At 39.6% G+C, this 23,409-nt stretch overlaps 1 protein-coding gene across 5 annotated transcripts in view; it reads right to left on the bottom strand.

The window, feature by feature from the left end:
- Nucleotides 1–23,409, bottom strand: part of L3MBTL3 (L3MBTL histone methyl-lysine binding protein 3) — a 168,792-nt gene that overhangs the window by 61,424 nt on the left and 83,959 nt on the right. For all 5 annotated transcript variants that reach the window (XM_038397744.2, XM_043510933.1, XM_043510934.1 and 2 more), the window contains 4 exons: nt 19,405–19,496; nt 17,270–17,421; nt 7,028–7,104; nt 1,159–1,244 (listed from right to left, as the gene is read on the bottom strand). In XM_038397744.2, the coding sequence (XP_038253672.1) occupies nt 1,159–1,244; nt 7,028–7,104; nt 17,270–17,421; nt 19,405–19,496 (407 nt within the window). The remainder of the gene's footprint in view (nt 1–1,158; nt 1,245–7,027; nt 7,105–17,269; nt 17,422–19,404; nt 19,497–23,409) is intronic.

Below are 23,409 nucleotides of genomic sequence, written 5' to 3'. Positions count from 1 at the left end.
TAAGGAGTGGGGGGAGATAGAGTGTTAGACTGTTGGGGGTAGGGGAAAGGCAGGGGCTCCAGGAGGATCAGGCTGCTGTGAGGGGGCTCTCTCTCTCTCTCGAGGGCTCTGGAGGGAAGGCCTCGGCTCCCCACTTTTGCAGTCCTTCTGGCACCCATGTCTGGGTCCACTCTGGGCATTGCAAGGTGGTGCATGTGGTCACAGTGCCACATAGGTTTAGCACATCCACCGCTCTATAGAAGGAAATGGAAGGGTAGATGCGTCAGATGTGAGTGGTGCTGTGACCATGTGATCACAGCACCCGAACTGGAGAGCCAAGCCAGCCCCACGAGACAGAAGCCACTGATGCATGGTGAGTGCAGGATATAGTCACAGCCAAACTTCCCCCCTGCTACATGCTGGGCCTCGTCTTTCTACACCCGTTCTACATAATCCACACTTATATTGCCTCACCCTCCCTCTCTCAAAAAGAATACGACAGTAAGAGAAGGCAGGGCAGGGATGGACGAGGACAGGGGAGGTTTAGAAGATGTGTTACTACCTGGAATTTCTCATGGTCACCAGTCCCACTTCCATGAGTGAGGACTCCCCTCCACACAACAAATGCATGCAACATCTCACTTGGCTTGGCTATTCTGGATGAAAACTCAGGATTTGGCCATGCTTGTTAAAATTTTGTAGTGAAAAGTGTTGTAAGCCAGTAACCAAACCTCAGTGAACTATAGCAGATGGCTGGAATTCTGGGCTAGCACCACATTTCTGCTTTAGTTTAATGAATTTCTTAGCAACGTGATAGTATTCAAAAATGTTGGACTTGAACCTCGGAAGCTCACAAAGACAGAAGGTCAGCCTACGGAGCCAAGAATTTCATCTCTATTGTTGGCTGCGATAATGATGCCTTCTGCTTTCTTGAATAAGACACTTGTCTTCTTGTGCCTGTAAAGTGGGGACAATAATACTCACCTCTCTCCGAGGTGTGCTGGGAGGACTCATTAGCTAGCTAAGTATTATTAGTATATATTAGTCAAAAGTCTCAGGATTTATAGTGATGAAAAATTTTCTGATTTCTCACAGTAATTTCAAACTCACATAAAAAATAAAACATCTACTGTACATTAGCTAATTGGAAGCATGAACACTATGTAAACATTCTCTCACCACTTTAAAAGCCCTTGCTGGTGCAGGTAAAGAATTGGTTTCTTCCAAATATTTTCCCCAAGAAAAATGTTTGGCATGTGGATAATCTAATAGAAAAAATATAAAAGCAAGGTTTAATGATGTCATAAGTATTATGACATAACATACATTACAGCACATTAATCTAGAGAATTCATAATAAGGCAAGTAAATATTTGATATATTTTATAAATCTAAAGAATAAACAAAGTAACTACAATAAGCAGCACTTATCTGAACATTCTAGCTGCCTATGACACATACTCCCTATTAATCAAAGAAAGAGAAACCCCACAACACACAATACTGAGTAACCAGCAGCACAAAAATAAACTACAACTGCTCTGGATTTGAGAAGATAAATAACAAAGACTGGAAGACTATCCACTTCTATGCATTCAAGACAGTGCTTCACCCTTAATCCTGTATTCTACAGGTTTAAGGTTATTGTGCCAATACTAATCAGAACCTACGATAGTCATGTATCAGTTTAAAATGTATGTGACCATCTACCAACTTTCATTTTTAAGTGAAGTTGTTTTAACCAAAACTATTGTAATACTTTCTAAATTTAGGATATCTCTGATACAGACATCATGGTGTGTGGGGTGGGGGCGTGGGGAAGGACTCGTTCTAAGAAAATGGACTTGAGATTGTACTGTTTAATATGCCTTATACCAAAAAAGTGTTTTCTTTTAAAGAACAAAGAGATCTTGCCTCTGACGTTGTATAAGAACTAAATGTTTAAGTGCTGACTCATGACATGACAGTGAATTTACACCAGTATCTTGTGTTTTATGAAGTTTGCTAAATAACAGGTTGTAATTAACTTATTGGCAGATTAGAATTTTACAGTACATGTTCAGGTTGTTCTGTAAGTAGCTTTGTGCTCTACAATTTGATGCCTCAGAATGTTTCATGACTTCCCCAGGCTGCTGAGCAGAAGGATATTTCTCAACTTGGAAAGTAGGTCTAGCTGGCTAAGTACAGTTTTCCATGTTGTCAGGCCACAGACGCCTGTGATCTGTGCTTTCATTATCCCGCATGGCAGCAAAACTTATGCCCTTAACTTCAAATCCTCTATCTTCAACACCAAATGAATGCAGAATTGGCCAATATACCTTTTATCTTACTATTCTCAGTCATACACAGGTTTCTAAACAAAGTTACATAATAGCTTTTGCAATGGTACCATATTAGTGACATTCAAAAAGGGTTCCTAAACAAGGAATATCTGTTTTCTCTCTACAAACCTATGAAACAACAGTGCATGGGGATGGGAGAATTGGAGAGCAAAAACTTGAATTTTCTGAGTAAAGATATGTAAGTCTTTGGGGGGAGGGATAGCTCAGTGGTTTGAGCATTGGCCTGCTAAACCCAGCGTTGTGAGTTCAATCCTTGAGGGGACCATTTAGAAAACTGGGGCAAAAAAAAATTGGGGATTGTGCCTGCTTTGAGCAGGGAGTTGGACTAGATGATCTCCTGAGGTCCCTTCCAACTCTGATATTCTATGATTCCTAAGTCATAAACCATCTTCACAGGGAAAAGCACAGTATTTGTAATGAGGTCCTACATAGTCACATAGCTAGTGCAGCAGTTCATGTTCTGCAAAAATGACTTCCTTTCACTGAAACTCTCCTACAGGATGCATGAAAAACACGCTGGATGATATCTCTCACCACAGTTCCCTGACTTCATTTTATTCAATGGAACATTCCTCTGATTCCTGCAAAGTTCAGCGGATCAAAAATATAAACCTCCTCCAACTTGCTGATGGCCTCCTAGTTGTGGGTTGTGCTTTCCTTCCTGTATATGATATGAGAGTAAATGTACTCTCTGAAACTGCCACACGTGTCTCTTGGTGCAGTCAAACACTAATGTTATATCTGCAGCTCCTTCCAGGTTGAGTTCTATTTTTGCAAACAATATTCAGCAGGCCCCCTCAACTCTGGATTTCTGTTTCTGAACACACAATGATCTCTGAGTGCTTTTCTTAGATGCCAACCAAAATGGCAGGTTGTGAACAGCTGTCTAAGATAAGCCAGGAAATCAAATAGGCTTTCCTATTTTCTTTTGGTTTCTTAAGTGAATCTCAGACCTCTTAGCTAGGAGTTTAGTTTGGGGAACATATTGCTTTTTAAATAATTCAGCCAAGTCCTCATAGTTCATATATCTCAGTTCCTAAAAGAAAAGTCTTTGAGGACTACAAATGTTTCTCTTTCCAAACAGAGATGAAGAATGGAAATTTTTATTAAGATTCTTCAACACCATCAGCATAGAAATACTACTGAGACCTTTGTACATAAAATGGGTACATAGCACTAGGGGTGACAGAGAGTTCAGTGGTTTGAGCATTGGCCTGCTAAACCCAGGGTTGTGAGTTCAATCCTTGAGGGGGCCACTTAGGGATCTGGGGCAAAAACTGGGGATTGATTCTGCTCTGAGCAGGGGGTTGGACTAGATGACCTCCTGAGGTCCCTGATATTCTATGATTAAATCCTACATGTTTTACATTAAAGGGATTCATCAATTTCCCCACAAATTATCATTTTCCTCTTTGCTTCTCAGACAGACCTCTTGCCTCACTGCTGATATGGCAGTTGCCTTGTTGTTTCTCCAAATCCAATAAGTCTTTTATTAGATCAGACTTTAATTGGATCAGAATAAGAAAAAACAAACAAGAAAAAATGAACAGAGCTAGCACACCCAGAGGTTTCCTTGGTTACAAGCTACATGCAGCTAACTTCTTGGGTATCCAAACGAGCTCTAACCAGTGGCAATTATTGCTAAAAGACAAGAATTGTTTTTAAACTCTGGCACACAGAATGTTCCAGACCTTACAGGGGCAGTAACCACACACAGTCACCACAGTTCTCTAAGTTTTACTTTAACTGACAGAATGAGTAACTCTAAATGACATACGTTCTACAAGAAAGAAATCTCTAAGTTTTTTCCATTGATTCTCTCATGGTTATTTTTATACCGAATATTCTAGAATTACTTACATAAATTTGGAAGACCAACAGGCACTACAGACCTGTCTCAAAGGAATTTAACAACTTTGCTAAACAGCACTTCTTTTTACAAACTATAGCTCAAGCTATTTTCTACGGAATAGTCTTAATGATCTCCAGTATGGAGGGGATTCCAGTTAATCCAACACACAATGTCCCAAAATAAATGCTTGCTTTACTGTTTTCAGTAAGCGCTCGCTCTCTCTCTCTCTCTCTATTGCATGCTCACTCTCACCTTGGTTTCCTTCCTTTCCGAGAGTCCTTACCTTTTTGTTCCCTTGATTACACAGGGCTATCCCCCACTTATCCACTAAGACCCAGATTTTTAAAGGTATTTTGGCATAGCTGCGCTCATCTCGGTTGATATAGAAACTTGAAATCTCATTTTCCAAAAGTATTTTGGTACTTGATATAATAACAATGATGCATGCACAAATTTAGTATCTTTTTGTGCTATGTTAATGAGACAGTTACCCATCAAGATATGCCATGGGAATTTGGAGACGGTTGAAAAGGAAAACAGAATAAAACAAATCACTTGGTTCCTTCTCTATTTCTTTTCTCTATGGAGCTCTCTTTTGCTTTGCTTTTATCTATATATATTTTTCTCCTTATTTCTTTTTGCGTGATGGGCTGAATTTACTTACTGGTTCTGGAGTCTTGGTGCTGAAAATTGTGAGAGATATTGCAATGACATGCAACATCTTTGGGAACTATATTGTATTAAATGTATACAATGGTTCATGTATGATTGTATTCTACTCCAAGGGGAAGAATTACCACAGCTAAAAGAACTAAAAACAATGAAAAGTGATTAAGGTTAATCACTGAGACTAAACTATTTAGAGAGTTACCACCCCCTGGAGCAGTTTGCATACTGGTTCAAGCTGGATTTTCCAGAGAGTAGAAGACAAAGAAAGGACTTTTGGCATAAAAGGATGACCTTGAATTTACACAAGGTCTTCCTGCTGATCCATCAAACATACAAGACTTTCTGTGGAAGGGTTAGAAGGATTTTGACCCACTAGAGCCCCATACGGCTGATGGGTGACTTATGGTAAGCTTTTAGCATGCATATAGGAACGTCTATTGTTTGTATGTTTTCCTTGTAATGCTTTTACCTTAAGAATAAATGTGCTTGCTTAGAAAGAACCATGGTAATGTCACAGAGTCCTTGGTGGGATTAGGCAGCCCAGTGGCTAGCACATCTAGGGCCACCTCCCTGAGGGCAGGTCTTGCAGTTCAGACCCCTTTTAATCAGAGGTGTGGTGACGTGGTCAGTGAGGGGAGCCCAGGCCCATCCACTCCACCAGGCTTTGACCCAGCTAGGAGGGTCAACAGTGTATGGCCCTCCAAGGTGCCCTCTGAGTTACCCCCCCGATCACTTCCTATTGTCTGCTATTCTCTCTCCCCCCTTCTTCCCCCCCCCCCAGCTTCCAGATGAAATATAAGGTGACAAGCAAAAGAAAAGGCAATCAAACCATCAGACCCAACTGGGTTCAGCATACAGTCCTAGTCCCTTGTGGAAGCTTCTCCAGCACTCGTCAGGAGCCTTTTGGGTAGCCTTTCTGTCCTCCTCCCCAGCCTCCCCATTTCTGAGCTGGATTGCTCCCTTTTCAACCCTTCCTCCAGCTGGAGCATGCTCTACAGGGCTGGTGCTACCTGGGCCCAGTACTGTCCTTTAACCCCTTCCAGCCCAGTGTGGGGTTTGTATACTCCATCACCGGTAACTTGTGACTGCTTGCAATACATTGTTCATAGCACTTGGAGAGAAAGCAAAGCACAGGTGCTGGCCTCTAGGCAGTGTAAGGTGGGGAGCTGTACAGCCCTAAAAACTCCAGGTTGAAGGGAGTAGGATAAAAGTCTCTATTCAGTGACAGGTGATGGCTGCAAACTTGAGATCTGACTGGGAACTCTGGGAGTGGCCCACAAAGGGGGTGGGAGGGAGATATAGGTGCAATTACCTGAAACTGTAACAAAAATGTCAACAGCACGTATGCCAGGTTTACAGAGTTGGTGCATTAGACAAATATCTGCATGTGAACCAAATCTGGAAGTTAGACCCTTCCACATGGGTGGCCCTCTACTGGACAGTAAGTCTGTCTGTTTGCTGGATCAGAAGGAAGACCTTGTGTAAATTCAAGCTCATCTTTTTATACCAAAAGTCCTTTCTTTGTTTCGTAGACTCTGGAAAACCCAGCTTAAAGCAGTACGTAAACTGCTCCAGGGGATGGGGGGGATAAACTCTCTAGATAAGTCTCAGATGGTCCATCTTAATCACTTGCCATTGTTTTTAGTTACTGTAGGAGCTGTGGTAAGCCTTCCCCATTTATACATTTAAATACAATATAGTCCCCAAAGAGACTGCATGTCATTGCAATCTCTCTCATAATTTTCAGCACCAAGACTCCAGAACCTGTAAGTAAATTCAGCCCATCACACAAAAAGAAACAAGGAGAAAAAAATATAGAGGCAAAACAAAGCAAAAGAGAACATAAGAGAGAAAAAGTAGAAAAAAGAGGTAGCCAGGCTATTTGTCTTATTATATTTCACTTTTTGACCATCTCTAGGCTTTTCCCTGGGAATATCTTGTATGGATAACTGTCTCATTAATTCAGCACAGAAAGATATCAAATTTGTGCATGCATCATTCAATTTAATAGATCAAATGCTTGTAAAAAGACCACTTCAGGCCCCTCCAAATACCAATTCTTAATTATAAGTAGAGTATTTCAATGGAGCTGTCATAATGTGTGTTATGAGCCTTGGCCAATGCTACTGCTAGCTAAATTTTCTTTAATTCTTTCAGTTGTGTAGTAATGAAGTGTAGTACAAACCTGGAGGGGTGATGAGAGTTCTTCTATGTTCTTTACACCATCCAATGGGATGAATGTGTGGGCTAGCTGCCTCACACCTGTAGGGGAAAAAGTGATTGAGAAATACATTCATCATTGTTGTCTGGGCATGCACACAATTTTTTTTTCCTTTCTCCTAAAAATGTAGAATTATTTAACAAATACAAAATAAATTATGATGGATTTAACTCAAAATATAAATTTTAACTGTAACAAAAACATATCAATATACCTAATTCAATCTTACCCCATAATAGTGAGCATAATATCTTTGCAACATTTTTGAAAGGTCAATAACCCAATTATACTGGACCAACAAGGACAGCAAATTCCAAGAAATTCCAACTCCTCCACTGAGGAGCCCCCCCACCAGTTCCCACACATTCAAATCTTGAGTTTCTTAGCACAACATGTCAGCTGATCTCAAGCATCATTTATATATATATAAATGAACAGCAGTAAGTTAAGTAAAAAAAAAATCAGCTTGTTATTCTATAATATCCAACATCCTTATCTCCTATGGAACACAGAGGGGTTTACCCTGTTATTATCATAGGGAGGAGGATTTCTGCATGAGTTGAAGGTATAACAGATTACCACAGCCTGATGTCTAAACATGTCAGATCTCTTACCACTATCTCCTCCACTTATTGATTTTAATGGGCAATTGAGCACACAAAAAAACACAGGACTGAACCATTGGCTATATTATGATAACTACATTGACTTTGAGCTTGTGCTACATAAAGCAAAAGTAAAGAAATATTTTCTTATTCAGAATTTAAAGAAAAGACCTTAAAGTACACTGATGTTTTAAAAGTGATTTTACATGACAAATAGATGAAGTCCAGTGTAGGTGGATTTAATTGTGTACGTTAAATAATGGAAATGAAAGCAGGGTATCTTATTACCGTCATCACACAGCAAGTGCTGTTTCAGATTTCTGCTTATAGATTTCAGACCTAATGCTGAAATACCTAAGGTAATTTTTTTTTAATAATATAAAATTGAACAGCTGCACCAGTATTCCTCTATGCTAACTTCAACTATATCAAGCCCTAGAAGAAAAAAGTACTCTCTAGAAACAAAGGCTTTATTACAACAGCAAAGGATGCAATTGATATCAAAAAGAAAAGGAGTACTTGTGGCACCTTAGAGACTAACAAATTTATTAGAGCATAAGCTTTCGTGAGCTACAGCTCACTTCATCGGATGCATTTGGTGGAAAAAACAGAGGAGAGATTTATATACACACACACAGAGAACATGAAACAATGGGTTTATCATACACACTGTAAGGAGAGTGATCACTTAAGATAAGCCATCACCCACAGCGGGGGGGGGGAAAGGAGGAAAACCTTCCATGGTGACAAGCAGGTAGGCTAATTCCAGCAGTTAACAAGAATATCAGAGGAACAGTGGGGGGTGGGGTGGGGGGGAGAAATACCATGGGGAAATAGTTTTACTTTGTGTAATGACTCATCCATTCCCAGTCTCTATTCAAGCCTAAGTTAATTGTATCCAGTTTGCAAATTAATTCCAATTCAGCAGTCTCTCGTTGGAGTCTGTTTTTGAAGCTTTTTTGTTGAAGTATAGCCACTCTTAGGTCTGTGATCGAGTGACCAGAGAGTGACCACATAAACACCACCCTATATCGGAAACCTACTGACCGCTATTCCTACCTACATGCCTCTAGCTTTCATCCAGATCATACCACTCGATCCATTGTCTACAGCCAAGCGCTACGATATAACCGCATTTGCTCCAACCCCTCAGGCAGAGACAAACACCTACAAGATCTCTATCATGCATTCCTACAACTACAATACCCACCTGCTGAAGTGAAGAAACAGATTGACAGAGCCAGAAGAGTACCCAGAAGTCACCTACTACAGGACAGGCCCAACAAAGGAAACAACAGAACGCCACTAGCCATCACCTTCAGCCCCCAACTAAAACCTCTCCAACGCATCATCAAGGATCTACAACCTATCCTGAAGGACGAGCCATCGCTCTCTCAGATCTTGGGAGATAGACCAGTCCTTGCTTACAGACAGCCCCCCAATCTGAAGCAAATACTCACCAGCAACCACACACCACACAACAGAACCACTAACCCAGGAACCTATCCTAGCAACAAAGCCCGTTGCCAACTCTGTCCACATATCTATTCAGGGGATACCATCATAGGGCCTAATCACATCAGCCACACTATCAGAGGCTCGTTCACCTGCGCATCTACCAATGTGATATATGCCATCATGTGCCAGCAATGCCCCTCTGCCATGTACATTGGCCAAACTGGACAGTCTCTACGTAAAAGAATGAATGGACACAAATCAGACGTCAAGAATTATAACATTCAAAAACCAGTTGGAGAACACTTCAATCTCTCTGGTCACTCGATCACAGACCTAAGAGTGGCTATACTTCAACAAAAAAGCTTCAAAAACAGACTCCAGAGAGACTGCTGAATTGGAATTAATTTGCAAACTGGATACAATTAACTTAGGCTTGAATAGAGACTGGGAATGGATGAGTCATTACACAAAGTAAAACTATTTCCCCATGGTATTTCTCCCCCCCACCCCACCCCCCACTGTTCCTCTGATATTCTTGTTAACTGCTGGAATTAGCCTACCTGCTTGTCACCATGGAAGGTTTTCCTCCTTTCCCCCCCCTGCTGAGGGTGATGGCTTATCTTAAGTGATCACTCTCCTTACAGTGTGTATGATAAACCCATTGTTTCATGTTCTCTGTGTGTGTGTATATAAATCTCTCCTCTGTTTTTTCCACCAAATGCATCCGATGAAGTGAGCTATAGCTCACGAAAGCGTATGCTCTAATAAATTTGTTAGTCTCTAAGGTGCCACAAGTACTCCTTTTCTTTTTGCGAATACAGACTAACACGGCTGCTACTCTGAAATTGATATCAAGTGTACCAACATTTTGTCCTTTACAAAAAAAATGCACAAAATATGTTTTATGTATTTAAGTTTATTATTTATCCAGCACTTTATTTATTCCACTTTAAAATTGCCCTGGTTTTTTATTTTGAAAATATGGTACTTTTGTGTCAACACTTTTTAGGGTTGTGAAGTTCCCAAAGGTTCACATTTCATCTCCATTAGTTGGTCTTTTACACCTGACTCAGAAAAGCTCTGCCTGGAGCAGATCTAAGAAAGTCAGAGTTATGCCTCCTTCAAATGCATCTCTCTCTCTCTCTCACACACACACACACACACACACACACACACACACACACACACACACACACACACTCTCTCTGTCTCCCCCCATTCTCTCTACAGAGACTTCAGAAAGGAAAGAAGTGAAGAACAGTAGGACTAACAGGTATTCTCTCTCCCACATCCATTAAAGGGCTGAGGCAGGGGGGTTTGCAAAGACTGAGCCATTACCTCATTGGACTCATTGCATTGATGCTGCCTGAAGAGCTCTGGAGTAAAATATTCAAAAGCACATAAACTACTTAAGAGCTTATGTTCCACTTTCAAAAGACTCCTAAGCATCTAAGTCACTTCGATACTGAGACACAGTCACTTTATCACTGTGTGATGAGTAAAATAAGTGTGGGAAAAATGGACAATTTTTGAAGTACCCTATTAACATTGCCTCTGAGCACCTTATTGTCATTTTAAAAAATGAGAAATATTGACAAATAAAATGGCCGATTTTTATCTTAAGTAGGACATACAGCATTCTTTTGAGGGACAGCTGTGGTCTAGTAGACTGAGTACATATCTAGCATTCTTGACTTCAAGTATGCTAGATTCTATTCTCAATTTTGTCACTCAGGCCAGTCATTCAGAGTTTAAGGCCAAAAGAGACCACCAGATTATCTACTCTGACCTCCTGTAAATCACAGGCCAACCAATAACACCCAACACACTAAACCCTCCACCCAAAATTAGACCACGGATTACAGCCCACAAGAGAGCAGACTCTTGAGTACCACAGGCACAGAACAGGAGGGACAGAGGTGCACCGGTGCCTCAGGTCCTCGCAGTAGCTAAGTGAGATATACAGAGATTATCCTGGCAAGTGATCCTCACCCACAACTGCAGAGGAAGGCCAAAAAAACCCCCCAAATCTCAGCCAATCTCACCCAGGAAAAAATTCCTTCTCAACCCCATAGCTCTGTAAAACACTTAATCCAGAAGCACTATGCAAAAGCAATGGGAAGGTTAGTAATCAGTAATCTGTGTTTGAGTATATTGCCTCTGCAAATCCACTATCTTTTGAACTGTAGTGTGGCAAGCATGGAATCTTTCATAAAGCAGTGCAATTGTGGCATGTACTCGCCCAAATAAAGGATCCCAAAGTTCAGAACAGATTATAAAGGTCATACAAATCATATCATGTAAAACCTGTCTCTTTGTTAGTGCCAGTCCCAGTGTTCATAACCAAAAAGGCACCTGGATATCCCCTACAGTAAACAATGTTTAACAAGAGCCAAAACCATCACTGAAACCCAGTTGGATCTATAATGCAACAACAAGAGCAGAGAGCAAACTATAATGTTTTTCTTATTTTTATAAAAATCTAACAATTTTAAAATGTGGCTAAACAGAACAAAAATTAAAAAAGTAAATATATGGAGAGGTGGCTTCCTTGCCAGCAGTTTATCATGCTAAGGAAAGAGCTGAAGGTGGTTGGGACTGTGAATTCCTTTATAGATTCTTTCCAAACATCTGGATCCATAAGGGAACACGCAGATATCCATATGGGAGCAAGCGAATATATGCTCATGACAACAGGTCACGCGCATTCTCAAGAACAAGGCACCATAGGCACAACTCTGGAGGAAGAAATATTTTTTCTACCATGCATATTCATTTTCCCTTTGATTTTTGTCTTGCATTTCATTGTTGCATACCCACAGCCCAATAATTAAATTCAGATTGTAAGAGACAGGAACTAAATGATTGTTAATTCTTTTCAGAAAAAAATATCAAATAAAATGTGCCTTCACTGAAAGATATGGATAGCACTGTTTTATTTTATAACTGACCCAGTTTTTTTCAAAATACGCTAAATGTCTTACATTATTTTTGCTGTTCTGAATTAACTGCCAATTTCCCCACTGGATAAAATTTTATTTTGATATTTAGGATTTGCACCAGGATACTCATATTAAATGTATATACTATTGGATCTACAGCAGATATGATTTTGTTAACAACTGTAATTTCTATAAAACACCCATAACAGTGCATTATAATTAACAAATAGAACTACACTGTAAGTATGGCTATTTATACAACTTCTCTGACACTATCATACTGATACACAGTAGCCAAGCCAGCTACGCATAAAAAAGAAGCCATCTTATAGCCCCATCTAGTGCTTCAGTGCTAGCATTTCACCATAAATATTATATTAATACCAAACATGTTCAAAACTGGTTATGCTACAGGTAATTAAAAGCAATTTCTGTACCGAAATTATCCTTTTGTCTTTTTAATCCAATGTGCTCCCCTCAAAAAAAGTGACTGCTTTTTGAGCAATGATGGAGCAGACTTGATCATGTCAGAAGAGCTCAGAAGTATACAAGTCAGAGAGAGCAGTTTTTAAAGGGGCATGCTTTTAAAGGGTACCAAACAAAATAATAACAGATGGTGTAAAGGTGTGGATGTAAGCCTTTTGCATAGGGCCATTCCAAGTGTTCATTCTGCTCCCAACACTCAAACAGCTCATTCAGGATAGGACACAGGAATTAGACAGTCAAACAATCAAAATCTACATTCTGGCTTTCTTTGTTGCTAGAGATTCAATGAGGGAGCAGAGTTGTAGAGGCTGCGCAGAGGTTCCGTGAGTCAAGTGGTCAGCCCAAAGGCAGACAAACAGAATGGCTCAGTGGGGCCTCGAGCCACACACTGGGCAATGAGTGCTCTTTGTGCCTGGTATAAAAAGCTGTAATGTTATCTGTCTCCAGTGCGTGCCTCCAGGTTCCAGCAGGAACTCACAGCCATTTTTATTATTAGTCTTTATATAACAAATATACCAATATATAACAAATCCTAACACTAAGACTGTTCAACCAGGAAACATCCTCAAGTTTTAGATTACACATTCAGTTTTACTACTGACTTCAATGACAACAGTTAAGCTAATGTAATAACGTTTGAAAATTCCATCCCCAGGGAAGGAGATGATTAGTTGAGGATTAGAGCCTTAAATCACACCAGTTTTTTAACTTTTTCCTTCTACTAACTACTTTGTAAGAGAACAAAACTTTCATGGATGCCATCACAGCCTTTCATTGCTGATCACCAGATGCTAAGCACACAGTAGTTTAGGAACACCTCTATTAAGCCATTCAAATTTTTCCCTTTTCCTGTTACCACCCACCACCACCACCACCTTGATGAGTCACAGTAACCACACTTTGCATAATGACAGGTTTCAGAGTAGCAGCCGTGTTAGTCTGTATTCGCAAAAAGAAAAGGCGTACTTGTGGCACCTTAGAGACTAACAAATTTATTAGAGCATAAGCTTTCGTGAGCTACAGCTCACTTCATCGGATGCATTTGCTAATTTGCAAATGCATCCGATGAAGTGAGCTGTAGCTCACGAAAGCTTATGCTCTAATAAATTTGTTAGTCTCTAAGGTGCCACAACTACGCCTTTTCTTTTAGTAACCACACTGTCTGCCTTACAGGCCCAAAGCCTGGTTAAAAAAAAACAACAACCCACAAACAAATGACCTGGTACCAGTACAATGTGGCTTTCATCTTCAAACTGAATGTTAGAAACAGACCCCAAAAAATGTCAGGAATATGTATTGATTGGTTGCCCTAAAGATAACATATGGACATCTTTCAGTGTTAATGCACTTAGTAGAACACACTTACATCACATTTATGACTTTGGTTTTGTGTCACACCCAAGAGAGGTTCCAGGTCAGGGCTGGGGCATTGACTCAATACTGATTCAAAAAGAAGTACTGGATCACCTAAGGTGACCAGATAGCAAGTGTAAAAAATCAGGACAAGAGTTGGGGGGGTGGTGCCTATATAATAAAAAGCCCCCTAACTCAGGACTGCCCCTATAAAATTGGGACATCTTGTCACTAAGATCATCAACAGAAATGAGCCCTGGTTGCAACTTGGAAAACTGTTATTTAAAGCTTTGAATCATTAAAATACTCACTATTCTTGAATCATTGGTCCTCTCGTATAAACTTGTAAAAATATTTAACCCTAATCATTATGTGACTGCATTAATTGTGAATATTGCATGCATTAATCAGAATTATTTTTCAAATAGAGAAAAGCTATGTTGCTACTTCTTAAAATATGAAGAATATAGCTGCAGAAGTGAAAAATTACAGCTGCTTTATCCTGACATGATAAAGTCTAGCCCTGGCACTTATTGTTCTCATAGAAATACCAAATGTTCTGTCATTTCTAGATAAGAAGGGGGGAAATGGATAGGTTTGCAGAATGCAAAGCAAATTTTATTTTCCTGAATATAAATACTACTCTGGCTATTTTGTTCACTTTTCTTCCTCCTAAAAACTAATGCCAATGATTTATTTAATGGGATTTATAGGCCATTGAAAGTATTATCACCACGTTTTATAGGGCTGTAGTAATGACACTAATTCTAGCTAAGACACTTTCATTTTAAGTTATTAATGTATGTTCAGAAAATATTCAGAAAAAATTACATATGGACTGAAAGTTAAGCTTATAAAATAGTTTTAGAGCTGATTTTTTTTCTTCTGCTGTTGAGTTTGATAAAATTACATTCAGCTGTTTTTCATTTATCCAAGAGAGGAAAGAAATGTTTTAAGATTTATTTTTGTAAAGTCTATTTCCACTTGGATAAGGTACAAAATGGCTGTATTTTTAAAGTTTGAAAAGACCTCATGAGGAATAGAGAGAACTGTTTGGCAATAATCTATTGTATGTGCTTCATACGCCATTTTCTCTTATAGAGCCTTACCGATTTAGGCATGTACTAAGGGTGGTGGGTACGTTGAAAGCCCATCACTCTGCAAAAGCCCTATAGTACTCTTCTCTTGTACGTTTAAGAACAGGGGCACATCTGTCGAGTGCATGTTTGGATGTGGAGCCCGGTACTTGAGGTATTTCTAAGTCACCTACAATCCTCGTATCTAAACTCGGGACAAAGAGCAGTGAGTACATCCATGAGGGCCAACTTCCAGACTTCCTTTTCTGCCAGTATGTGTCTTTTGCCGTTTTTGTTTGTTTTAATCATTCATCTATGTTCTTTCCTTCCTTCTCCCCAGTTCCATGCCAGTTCTAAACACACCAGTAAAAAGCGGAGGGCTACTTGGTCAAGGATTTTTTTTCCCCCCCTGGTGGATTTTCCTGTGTGCGTCTCCATGAGACATTTACACACTTTACAAAAATTCAGTCTTACATAGCCTCCTTCACATACATTTTTTTTAGCAGCATCCCCAGGACCTTTCCAGCCAGACAGCAAAACTGCATAATGATGTCACTAATGGGGCAATGTTTCAAATAGGCTCTGGTAAAATCTTACATGCCAAATGAGCATACTCAAAAGTGATTTCTTCAATCCTCTATACATTTTTTATTTTAATTTTTCTCACCATGTCCTATAAAAAGGTACTATAGCTGAATTATAACTATTTGGATGTGAAATCTGGAGATCTTTATTTCTGTGTTTTACAGTAATCTGAGAGCACAACAAAAGAATTAAAATTCTGAAAAACTTTGTTTTTGCTATTCAGTTGCTCAAAAGACTGGTAGGCTGTTGAACTGATGATTTTAATGCTGCTGAGATTTAAAAGCATTGTTAATAGTATGTTATAATTTAAATCTAAATAAATAAACGGCATTTCCCCTCAAACTTTCTCCAGTCACCTGCTATTTCTCCAGTATCGGAAGACTTCCTAAAAATAATCACTAACCCTAATTCCATATGTCATATCACCTGTGGATGAAACCCATGACTACTTAGTGCTTTGCCTACCTCTGTCTGACCCAAATACTTGCTTGCCACTGTTTCAGTAAGTTCATTCTCCTCCAGTTCATATTTGGCATCAGCAGCTACAATCACAACGTCCATGGGTGCACAGTAAGTATTTTCATCTATTCTCTATCATTCTTTTCTATATGGGTTCTTGACCCACCACTGAATGCCTCAAACAAAATATTTTTAAGTAACGAATAATTCCTTATTTTGACTTCTTATTAATATTATTTCACAGTCTTTAACCACAACATTACCAGTTTCTCAATGTAAAATGTTAACACAAAGTTGAGGACAGGAGCTACCACTAGCAATGCTAAGACACAGAATATTTCAGTAAGTTTCAGATAATTTACAAACTTTTGGAAGCTTGTCTGAAAAAAACAGCAAATCCTTTAGGGTTCATTCATCAGTTATATATGTTTCCGTAGCATCCTACTTCTTTATACAGCTTGCTGATTAAGATGTAGATGTAGCAAAAGCAAATATGCATGTTGTAAACTAAAACTGAACTGCATAACATTGTACAGTTGGTACATTCAATGAATAATGCAGAATTTTCACACGTGCTCATCCTCCAGACCCCCAATATACCTCCACATGTTAAAGTTCTGCCAGCAAAAATTTAATAAATCAGGGAAACAAGTTAGTAGCTGCAGTTTGCAAGGTATACAGGGCCTTAACCCCATTTTGTTACTCTACTAAAGCCTTAGGAAACAAGACTGAAGTTCTGACTACACAACAGAACCGTGATGCAGTACAATCAAGAGACAATCATGCCCTTCAACAGATTTTATTAGCAAGGCATATGGGCCAAACCTAGACACACCCTGATGAAATGCAGCTGCTGTTTCAATCATGGCTACCAGCATGCTCAATACTGACGGTACTGGAATGTCCATGTGCCTATTTCCCAATAAAAAATCCAACATGAAGATGCATTGCAAAGTTAAAAGAGAAATTACTTATACCGGATTTAGTCTCACATGCAACTACAACACCCATTTTCCACAATCTTGTGAAAGCTGTGTACGTGCAACTTGAACATCTACATTTGATAACCTGGCCCCTATCTTTTACTACAGATGTTTAATGGTCTGGAAGACATATTTATAAAAAACTGCTAAAAGCTGATGTGCTGACTACATGCAGAGTACAAAAAGTACCAGGGAAAGATACGGTCTTAACAAATTTCTGATATGACTTATTAAAATATAACAAATACAAAGGTCATACCAATAGTCATAGCTCTCATCCCAGTTATCAAAATGAACCAGGAAACGATTGTCCACCATGTCTGTTACCGTAGCAACACAGATGAATGTAGGATTTTTTTTGTCTACAGCTTCAAGCTTCATTCCCACTCGAAATCCTGATGGAATAACTGTCTGCTCAAACAGAAAGTTTAAATTAAAGGTAAATAACACACTCTACATCCCAAAACCTCCCCAGAGTCCACAATCAATACATACAAGTCATTTAAAAATTTACCATCATTTAAAAATTTACCAATTAGCTGGCCAACAATGCAGCAACAGCCCAATTAGCTTACATGAAAGATGCTCAAACATAGATACAGACTCTGAGATCATGGTTTATGAACCAAAAATTTTCGACCATGTTGCAAAATTTGTAGACTTTGGTTTTGACTCTGCCTCATCAGACACTACCTCTGACAGCTTTCTCCTAGTCCCATAAAATGATAAAAATTGTATGATGCCAGTTCATGATCCAAGCAGGATAGCCAAACTGGGTAAAAAGTTGGATAGAAGGAAGATTAAAAACGAGCCAAGTGAAACTGTTGCTTATGCCTAATAAAGATTAAAAGTTATTCCATGTTTTGGTCAATATTCTTAGTCTGAGAAGGAGAGAAGCAGGTTTAAATCCAGTGGTGCCACAAAAGTATAAACCAGCTTATAAAATTTAGGGAGGATTCACGGGAAAGTATGCACAAGAATTGAGGCCAGGAGCAAAAGGCAAAGTGGATAGCAGCGGGGGATGGAGAGGAGCTGTGGGGTAGGAGCAGAAGGAGACAGGGAGAGACTGGAAGGGGACAAGGAGCAGAGACAAGGAAACAGGGATGTAGTGGAAGGGCCTGGGGGAGGAAGGTTTGGAGGGGAGCAGGAGTAGTCAGTGATGGGAGGGGACAGGCAGGATCTGGGGGGATAGAAGCAGCAGGTGGGATGACAGAGGCAGAAGGGTCTATAGCCACTAGACCCACTCCCCTACAGAACCTACAAGTTAACCCATTATTCCGGAGTCTCAACACTCCTTTGTTGTTTCAGAGTAGCAGCCGTGTTAGTCTGTATTTGCAAAAAGAAAAGGAGTACTTGTGGCACCTTAGAGACTAACAAATTTATTTGAGCATAAGCTTTCGTGAGCTACAGCTCACTTCATCGGATGCATCCGATGAAGTGAGCTGTAGCTCACGAAAGCTTATGCTCTAATAAATGTTAGTCTCTAAGGTGCCACAAGTACTCCTTTTCTTTTTACTCCTTTGTTGTGTGTATCTCATTCCCCTCTAGTGGCAGATCCACACAGATGATAACAGCCTTCCACTGCTACCAGCTACTCTGTTAGCTCAGGTGGAGAGGAAGGATCATCCAGTGGTTAGGGGATTATCTTAGGATGTGAAGACCCTGGTTCAATTACCTGCTCAATTACCACAGACTTCTTGTGAGACCTTGGGCAAGTCACTTAGCCTCTCTGTGGCTCAGCTCCCCATCTGTGGATAATAATGCTTTTCTCACAGGGGTATTGTAAGGATTAATACACTGAGAAATTATAAAACAGTTTGAGGGCTATTGATACAAAAGGGTTATATAAGAAATTATTTCATATGATGAAACTTTGGGGTTTTTTTCAGTTTAAAAAAATGTAGGAGATACATTTAAAAATGTTAAAAGAATGTGAATATTGCAAAGTGAAATACTCAAAAGGTAGGAAATACCAGATTTAAGGTGGACCATTCATCCTGTGCACAGAATGAGGCGGAGGATCTGTGAAAAAAATAGTGTTTACTCATACAACTAAGGACTGTAGCAGAATGCATATGCATAAGGGGGTTTAATTAAGGTTAAACAGGCAACCTTACTTCTAGTATTTCCTAACTTTTGAGTGCTTGACATTGCAACCTTAAAGTTCTTTTAACACAATTTTTTTTGATGTTTATATATATATATTAATTTAATTCATGTGTATTTCAGAGGTGAATTTTAATACAGATTAATCATTTATCAAACCTTAAGGAAAAAATTATTTACAGGATTTCCAAAGCGTCCTGTCACTGAAATGATACAAATGAACCGGCTAGCAACGTTCTACAATGAAAGAATGAAGCAATGAAGAAGCAGCAAATGAAGAATACTTACCGTGTTCTGGTTTTCAAACAAAGATTTAGGAGCAGCTTGAGCCTTACATGTTTTAAGATATGAGGGCCAGTTAAATTCCTCTTCTTCATATCCTAAAAGGTTTCCACGAAAGAGAGAGAGAAGAAAATATGCATGAGACTCAGGGTTGATTATGGCAATTATAATCTTCCATAAAATTATTTTTTCCGCAATAAATTTTTCATCTAGTCCCAAATCATTCAATTCCAGAATTTCACAAATGGAAAAAATTAAAGAACTTAAAATCATTTAATTTAACATTATATAATAATATTATAAGTATCTTCTATAGTAAAACTTAATATTTAGGGTCTGTTTCTCTGCTACATTACGCCAGTTTTATCCCAACTTAACGCCGATGATTTCAATTATTTCTATTTTTATTTGGCACCTGGTAATTCAGAGAGGAATCACTAATCCTTCCCTGCTACCAGCTAGCGAAGCTTATTTATCACAATGATCAGCTTGCTTTTTAGTTTCTGAACAAAATATTATGATGACCCGAGTGTCTATTTTTCCTTCTGATCTGAAGTCGATCGGCTTCTCATCTTTTTCCAGGACTGAAGTTTTGACTGTTTCCAATCTTCATATAGGAGGAAAGATGGTCTTGTGGCTCAGGCTCTGGATTGGGACTCAGAAGATTTGGGTTCAATTCCTAGTTCTCCCCCAGAATCCATGGGTGACCTGAGGCAAACTTTCTCTGTGCCTCTATTCCCTATAAGCAAAATAGGGATAATACTACCTCCTCCAATCCAGTTCTCTTTTATAACAAGGTTTAAAGGAGAACTGGATAAATTCATGGAGGTTAAGTCCATTAATGGCTATTAGCCAGGATGGGTAAGGTGTCCCTAGCCTCTGTATGTTGGAGAGTGGAGATGGATGGCAGGAGAGAGATCAGTAGGTCATTAACTGTTAGGTTCACTCCCTTTGGGGCACCTGGCATTGGCCACTGTCGGTAGACAGGATACTGGGCTGGATGGACCTTTGGTCTAACCCAGTATGGCAATTCTTATGTTCTTTCTTCCACATGTTGTCTGTAATGTCTATTTGTATCATAAGCTCTTTAGGACTGGGACTGTCCCTTACAGAAAATAATGTAGCTCATAGGAAAAGTCTAACTATTTATATTCCTGGTCACTAAAAAAAGGCAACAAAGATTACTAGTATGCATAGTTACAGGTCTTCCTTTGTTTCCCGGTTATATAGTCATATAAAGCCATTTCAAGATACTGCATAAAAGTCAGGGGGAGTCAATTATTTTCTGTTAACATCCACATTTCTTGGTTAAGGTATAGATAAGGTCCAGACTTCAAAGACAATAATTAAAAAAATAACAATAATGATAACAGATAGATAAAAAGATTTTGGGGTCTGTTCAAAAGCATCTGGTGGTCCGGATTTGGCCAACAGTCCCCATATTGACTACCCCCGGCACAGATGTTACAGATATATAAACCAAGCTTAACCATACTGTCAATCATTTACCACACAATATATTCCCTTTCTGAGTGCTATTTAAAACACACCAGGAGAAAATAATTGTGTTTAACCTTTTGGGGCCCTCTTATTTTGTGAAGCATCATAAGAAAATTATTGAGCAGCCCCCTTCTTCCTTTTAGGCCTGCTCTCCCCTCACAGTTTTAATTGTAAATATTAGCTAAAATTAAATTAACTGCAAAAAACAAATATAACTAAGCCCCCTTCTCTGGATTTGTGACGGTGCCCCCCATAAGGCTTTATGGAAATATGCTTATGAATGTATATATGACATAAACCATGAAAATGTTTTATGCTACATATGCCATATATCATATCTCTGTAAAGATTATGATCTACTGAATCTATTAAGCCTATTTGTATGCATGTATCATTTTTGTAGTCAAAGTTATGAATATTAGCTGTGTACTTGCTTGATTTTTAAGTAACCTTTGTAAAGCATTTGGTCAGCTTCTTGAGAAAGGAATGTTCAAATCAAGAAGCGCTTAAGGGACAATGGATCTTGGAATGCTCCAATCCACATAAGAAGTCTACTTGAGGACGTTCAAGGTAGCATGTGACCCAGGGCTGCTACCTGTAAAAAACGGAGTCATGCATGGACATGTGACTTGCCCCTGTGACTCCAAAACTCCATCTTGGAGCTGGAGTTTGCATAGGAGAGAAGAGGGGGTCTGCACCCACAAGAGAAAGTCTATTTAAACCCCTGGGAGACCTCTCCATTTTGTCTTCAGCTGGCTAAAGAGATATCCTTGGGGGGTGGGGGGGAAGAGGCTATCTGAAAGAAACTGGAACAAAAGACAGTAACTAAAGGGGGAGTGAGTGATTGCTGGACCCAGACTAGAAGGAGACTAGTCTGTAAAAGGAAGCTTACTGGAACTGGTGAGCTTTTTATCTGTATTCAGTTTTATTACTGTACTAGACTTACACTTGCGTGTTTTATTTTATTTTGCTTGATAATTCACTTTGTTCTGTCTGTTACCACTGGGAACCACTTAAATCCTACTTTCTGTTCTTAATAAAATCACTTTTTACTTATTAATTAACCCAGAGTATCTATTAATACCGGGGGGAGGGGGGAGGACAGCTGTGCATCTCTCTCCATCAGTGTTAAAGAGGGCGAACAATTTATGAGTTTATCCTGTTTAAGCTTTATTCAGGGTAAAACGGATTTATTTGGGGTTTGGACCCCACTGGGAGTTGGATGTGAGTGTCAAAGACAGGAACATTTCTTAAGCTGCTTTTAGTTAAGTCTGCAGCTCTAAGGCATGTGGTTCAGATCCTGGGTCTGTGTTAGAGCAGACTGGTGTGTCTGGCTCAACAAGACAGGGTGCTGGAGTCCCAAGCTGGCGGGGAAAGCAGGGGCAGAAGCAGTCTTGGCACATCAGTTGGCAGCCCCAAGGGGGTTTCTGTGAGCCAACCCGTCACAGGGTTCATAGGGGCCTCTTGTCTTGAGCAGAAGATCTGTAGGTGCACTCCTATATGCAAACCAGCTGTCCAAATTACCCCTCAGTGGGCCACAAAAACACAAGACTATTTTGCCCACAGTGGGTACTCCATAATGCTTAATAAATAATGCCACTGGCTTAATTAAGTTTCCACTCAACATACACACACAACTCACATCAGTACTATCAATGCCCAACTCATTAACTAAAAACTAGACTCCAATACCTTACTAAAATACTTATAATACTCTAAAACTTTTCTTTTTTTACAGGTTTCTTTTCAGCCCTCAGTGATTATTTGAACATTTTTGTTATGTGAATTTTCTTGTTTTTAATCATCTCTTGCTGAAATTACATTACCAAATTTGTTTGAAATTACATCATTAGGGCTAATATTTACTAAATGTATTTTAAATCTGCAAATATATCACATATATTATTAAAATATAGTCTTTAGAAAGGGTGATAGCCAGCCAGTCAGGCAGCGGCACAGACAGCTGCAGCGGCACAGGAGCTAGCAAACAGAGCTGTAAACAGGGGAGTTTGGAAGGGGAGTTTGTGTTGTGGTGCTTGTTTGGGGTTTGCTTTTGCTGGGGGGAGGGTGGTCTTTTTGGCGCAACTTGTGTTTCCCAGATTAACAGGACTTAGGTGGGAAGGTGATGACAGATACGGAGGCAGCTGTGGGAGTGACTCGTGGTAGAAGACACATTGAGGATGACTGGATGTGGAAGCTGTGGTATGTACATGATCCTGGAGGGGGGACCTGGTAAGAGTTTTTTCTGCATGAAATGCCATCTGATAGAGCTGATGGAGGAAAAGATCCGAGGTTTGGAGATGCAGGTGGAAAGTCTGGTTGAGTTTAGGAAGGGCTTTGAGCAGATGATGGAGCAAAGATATGAGGTATCTGAAGGGAAAAGCTCAGACTCACAGATGGAAGCAGGGCTGGGGAATTCTGAGGGGAGACTGGGTGAGGAAAGTGGTCAGTGGAAGCATGTGACTAAAAGGACTAGGCAGAGGAAAAGAGGGGCTAGTGAAGCAGAAATAG

Source organism: Dermochelys coriacea, chromosome 3 (assembly GCF_009764565.3).
Source record: "Dermochelys coriacea isolate rDerCor1 chromosome 3, rDerCor1.pri.v4, whole genome shotgun sequence".
Lineage (NCBI taxonomy): Eukaryota > Metazoa > Chordata > Testudines > Dermochelyidae > Dermochelys > Dermochelys coriacea.
The sequence above is the reverse complement of the archived record's forward strand: the minus strand, read 5'-3'. Positions and strand labels throughout refer to the sequence as shown.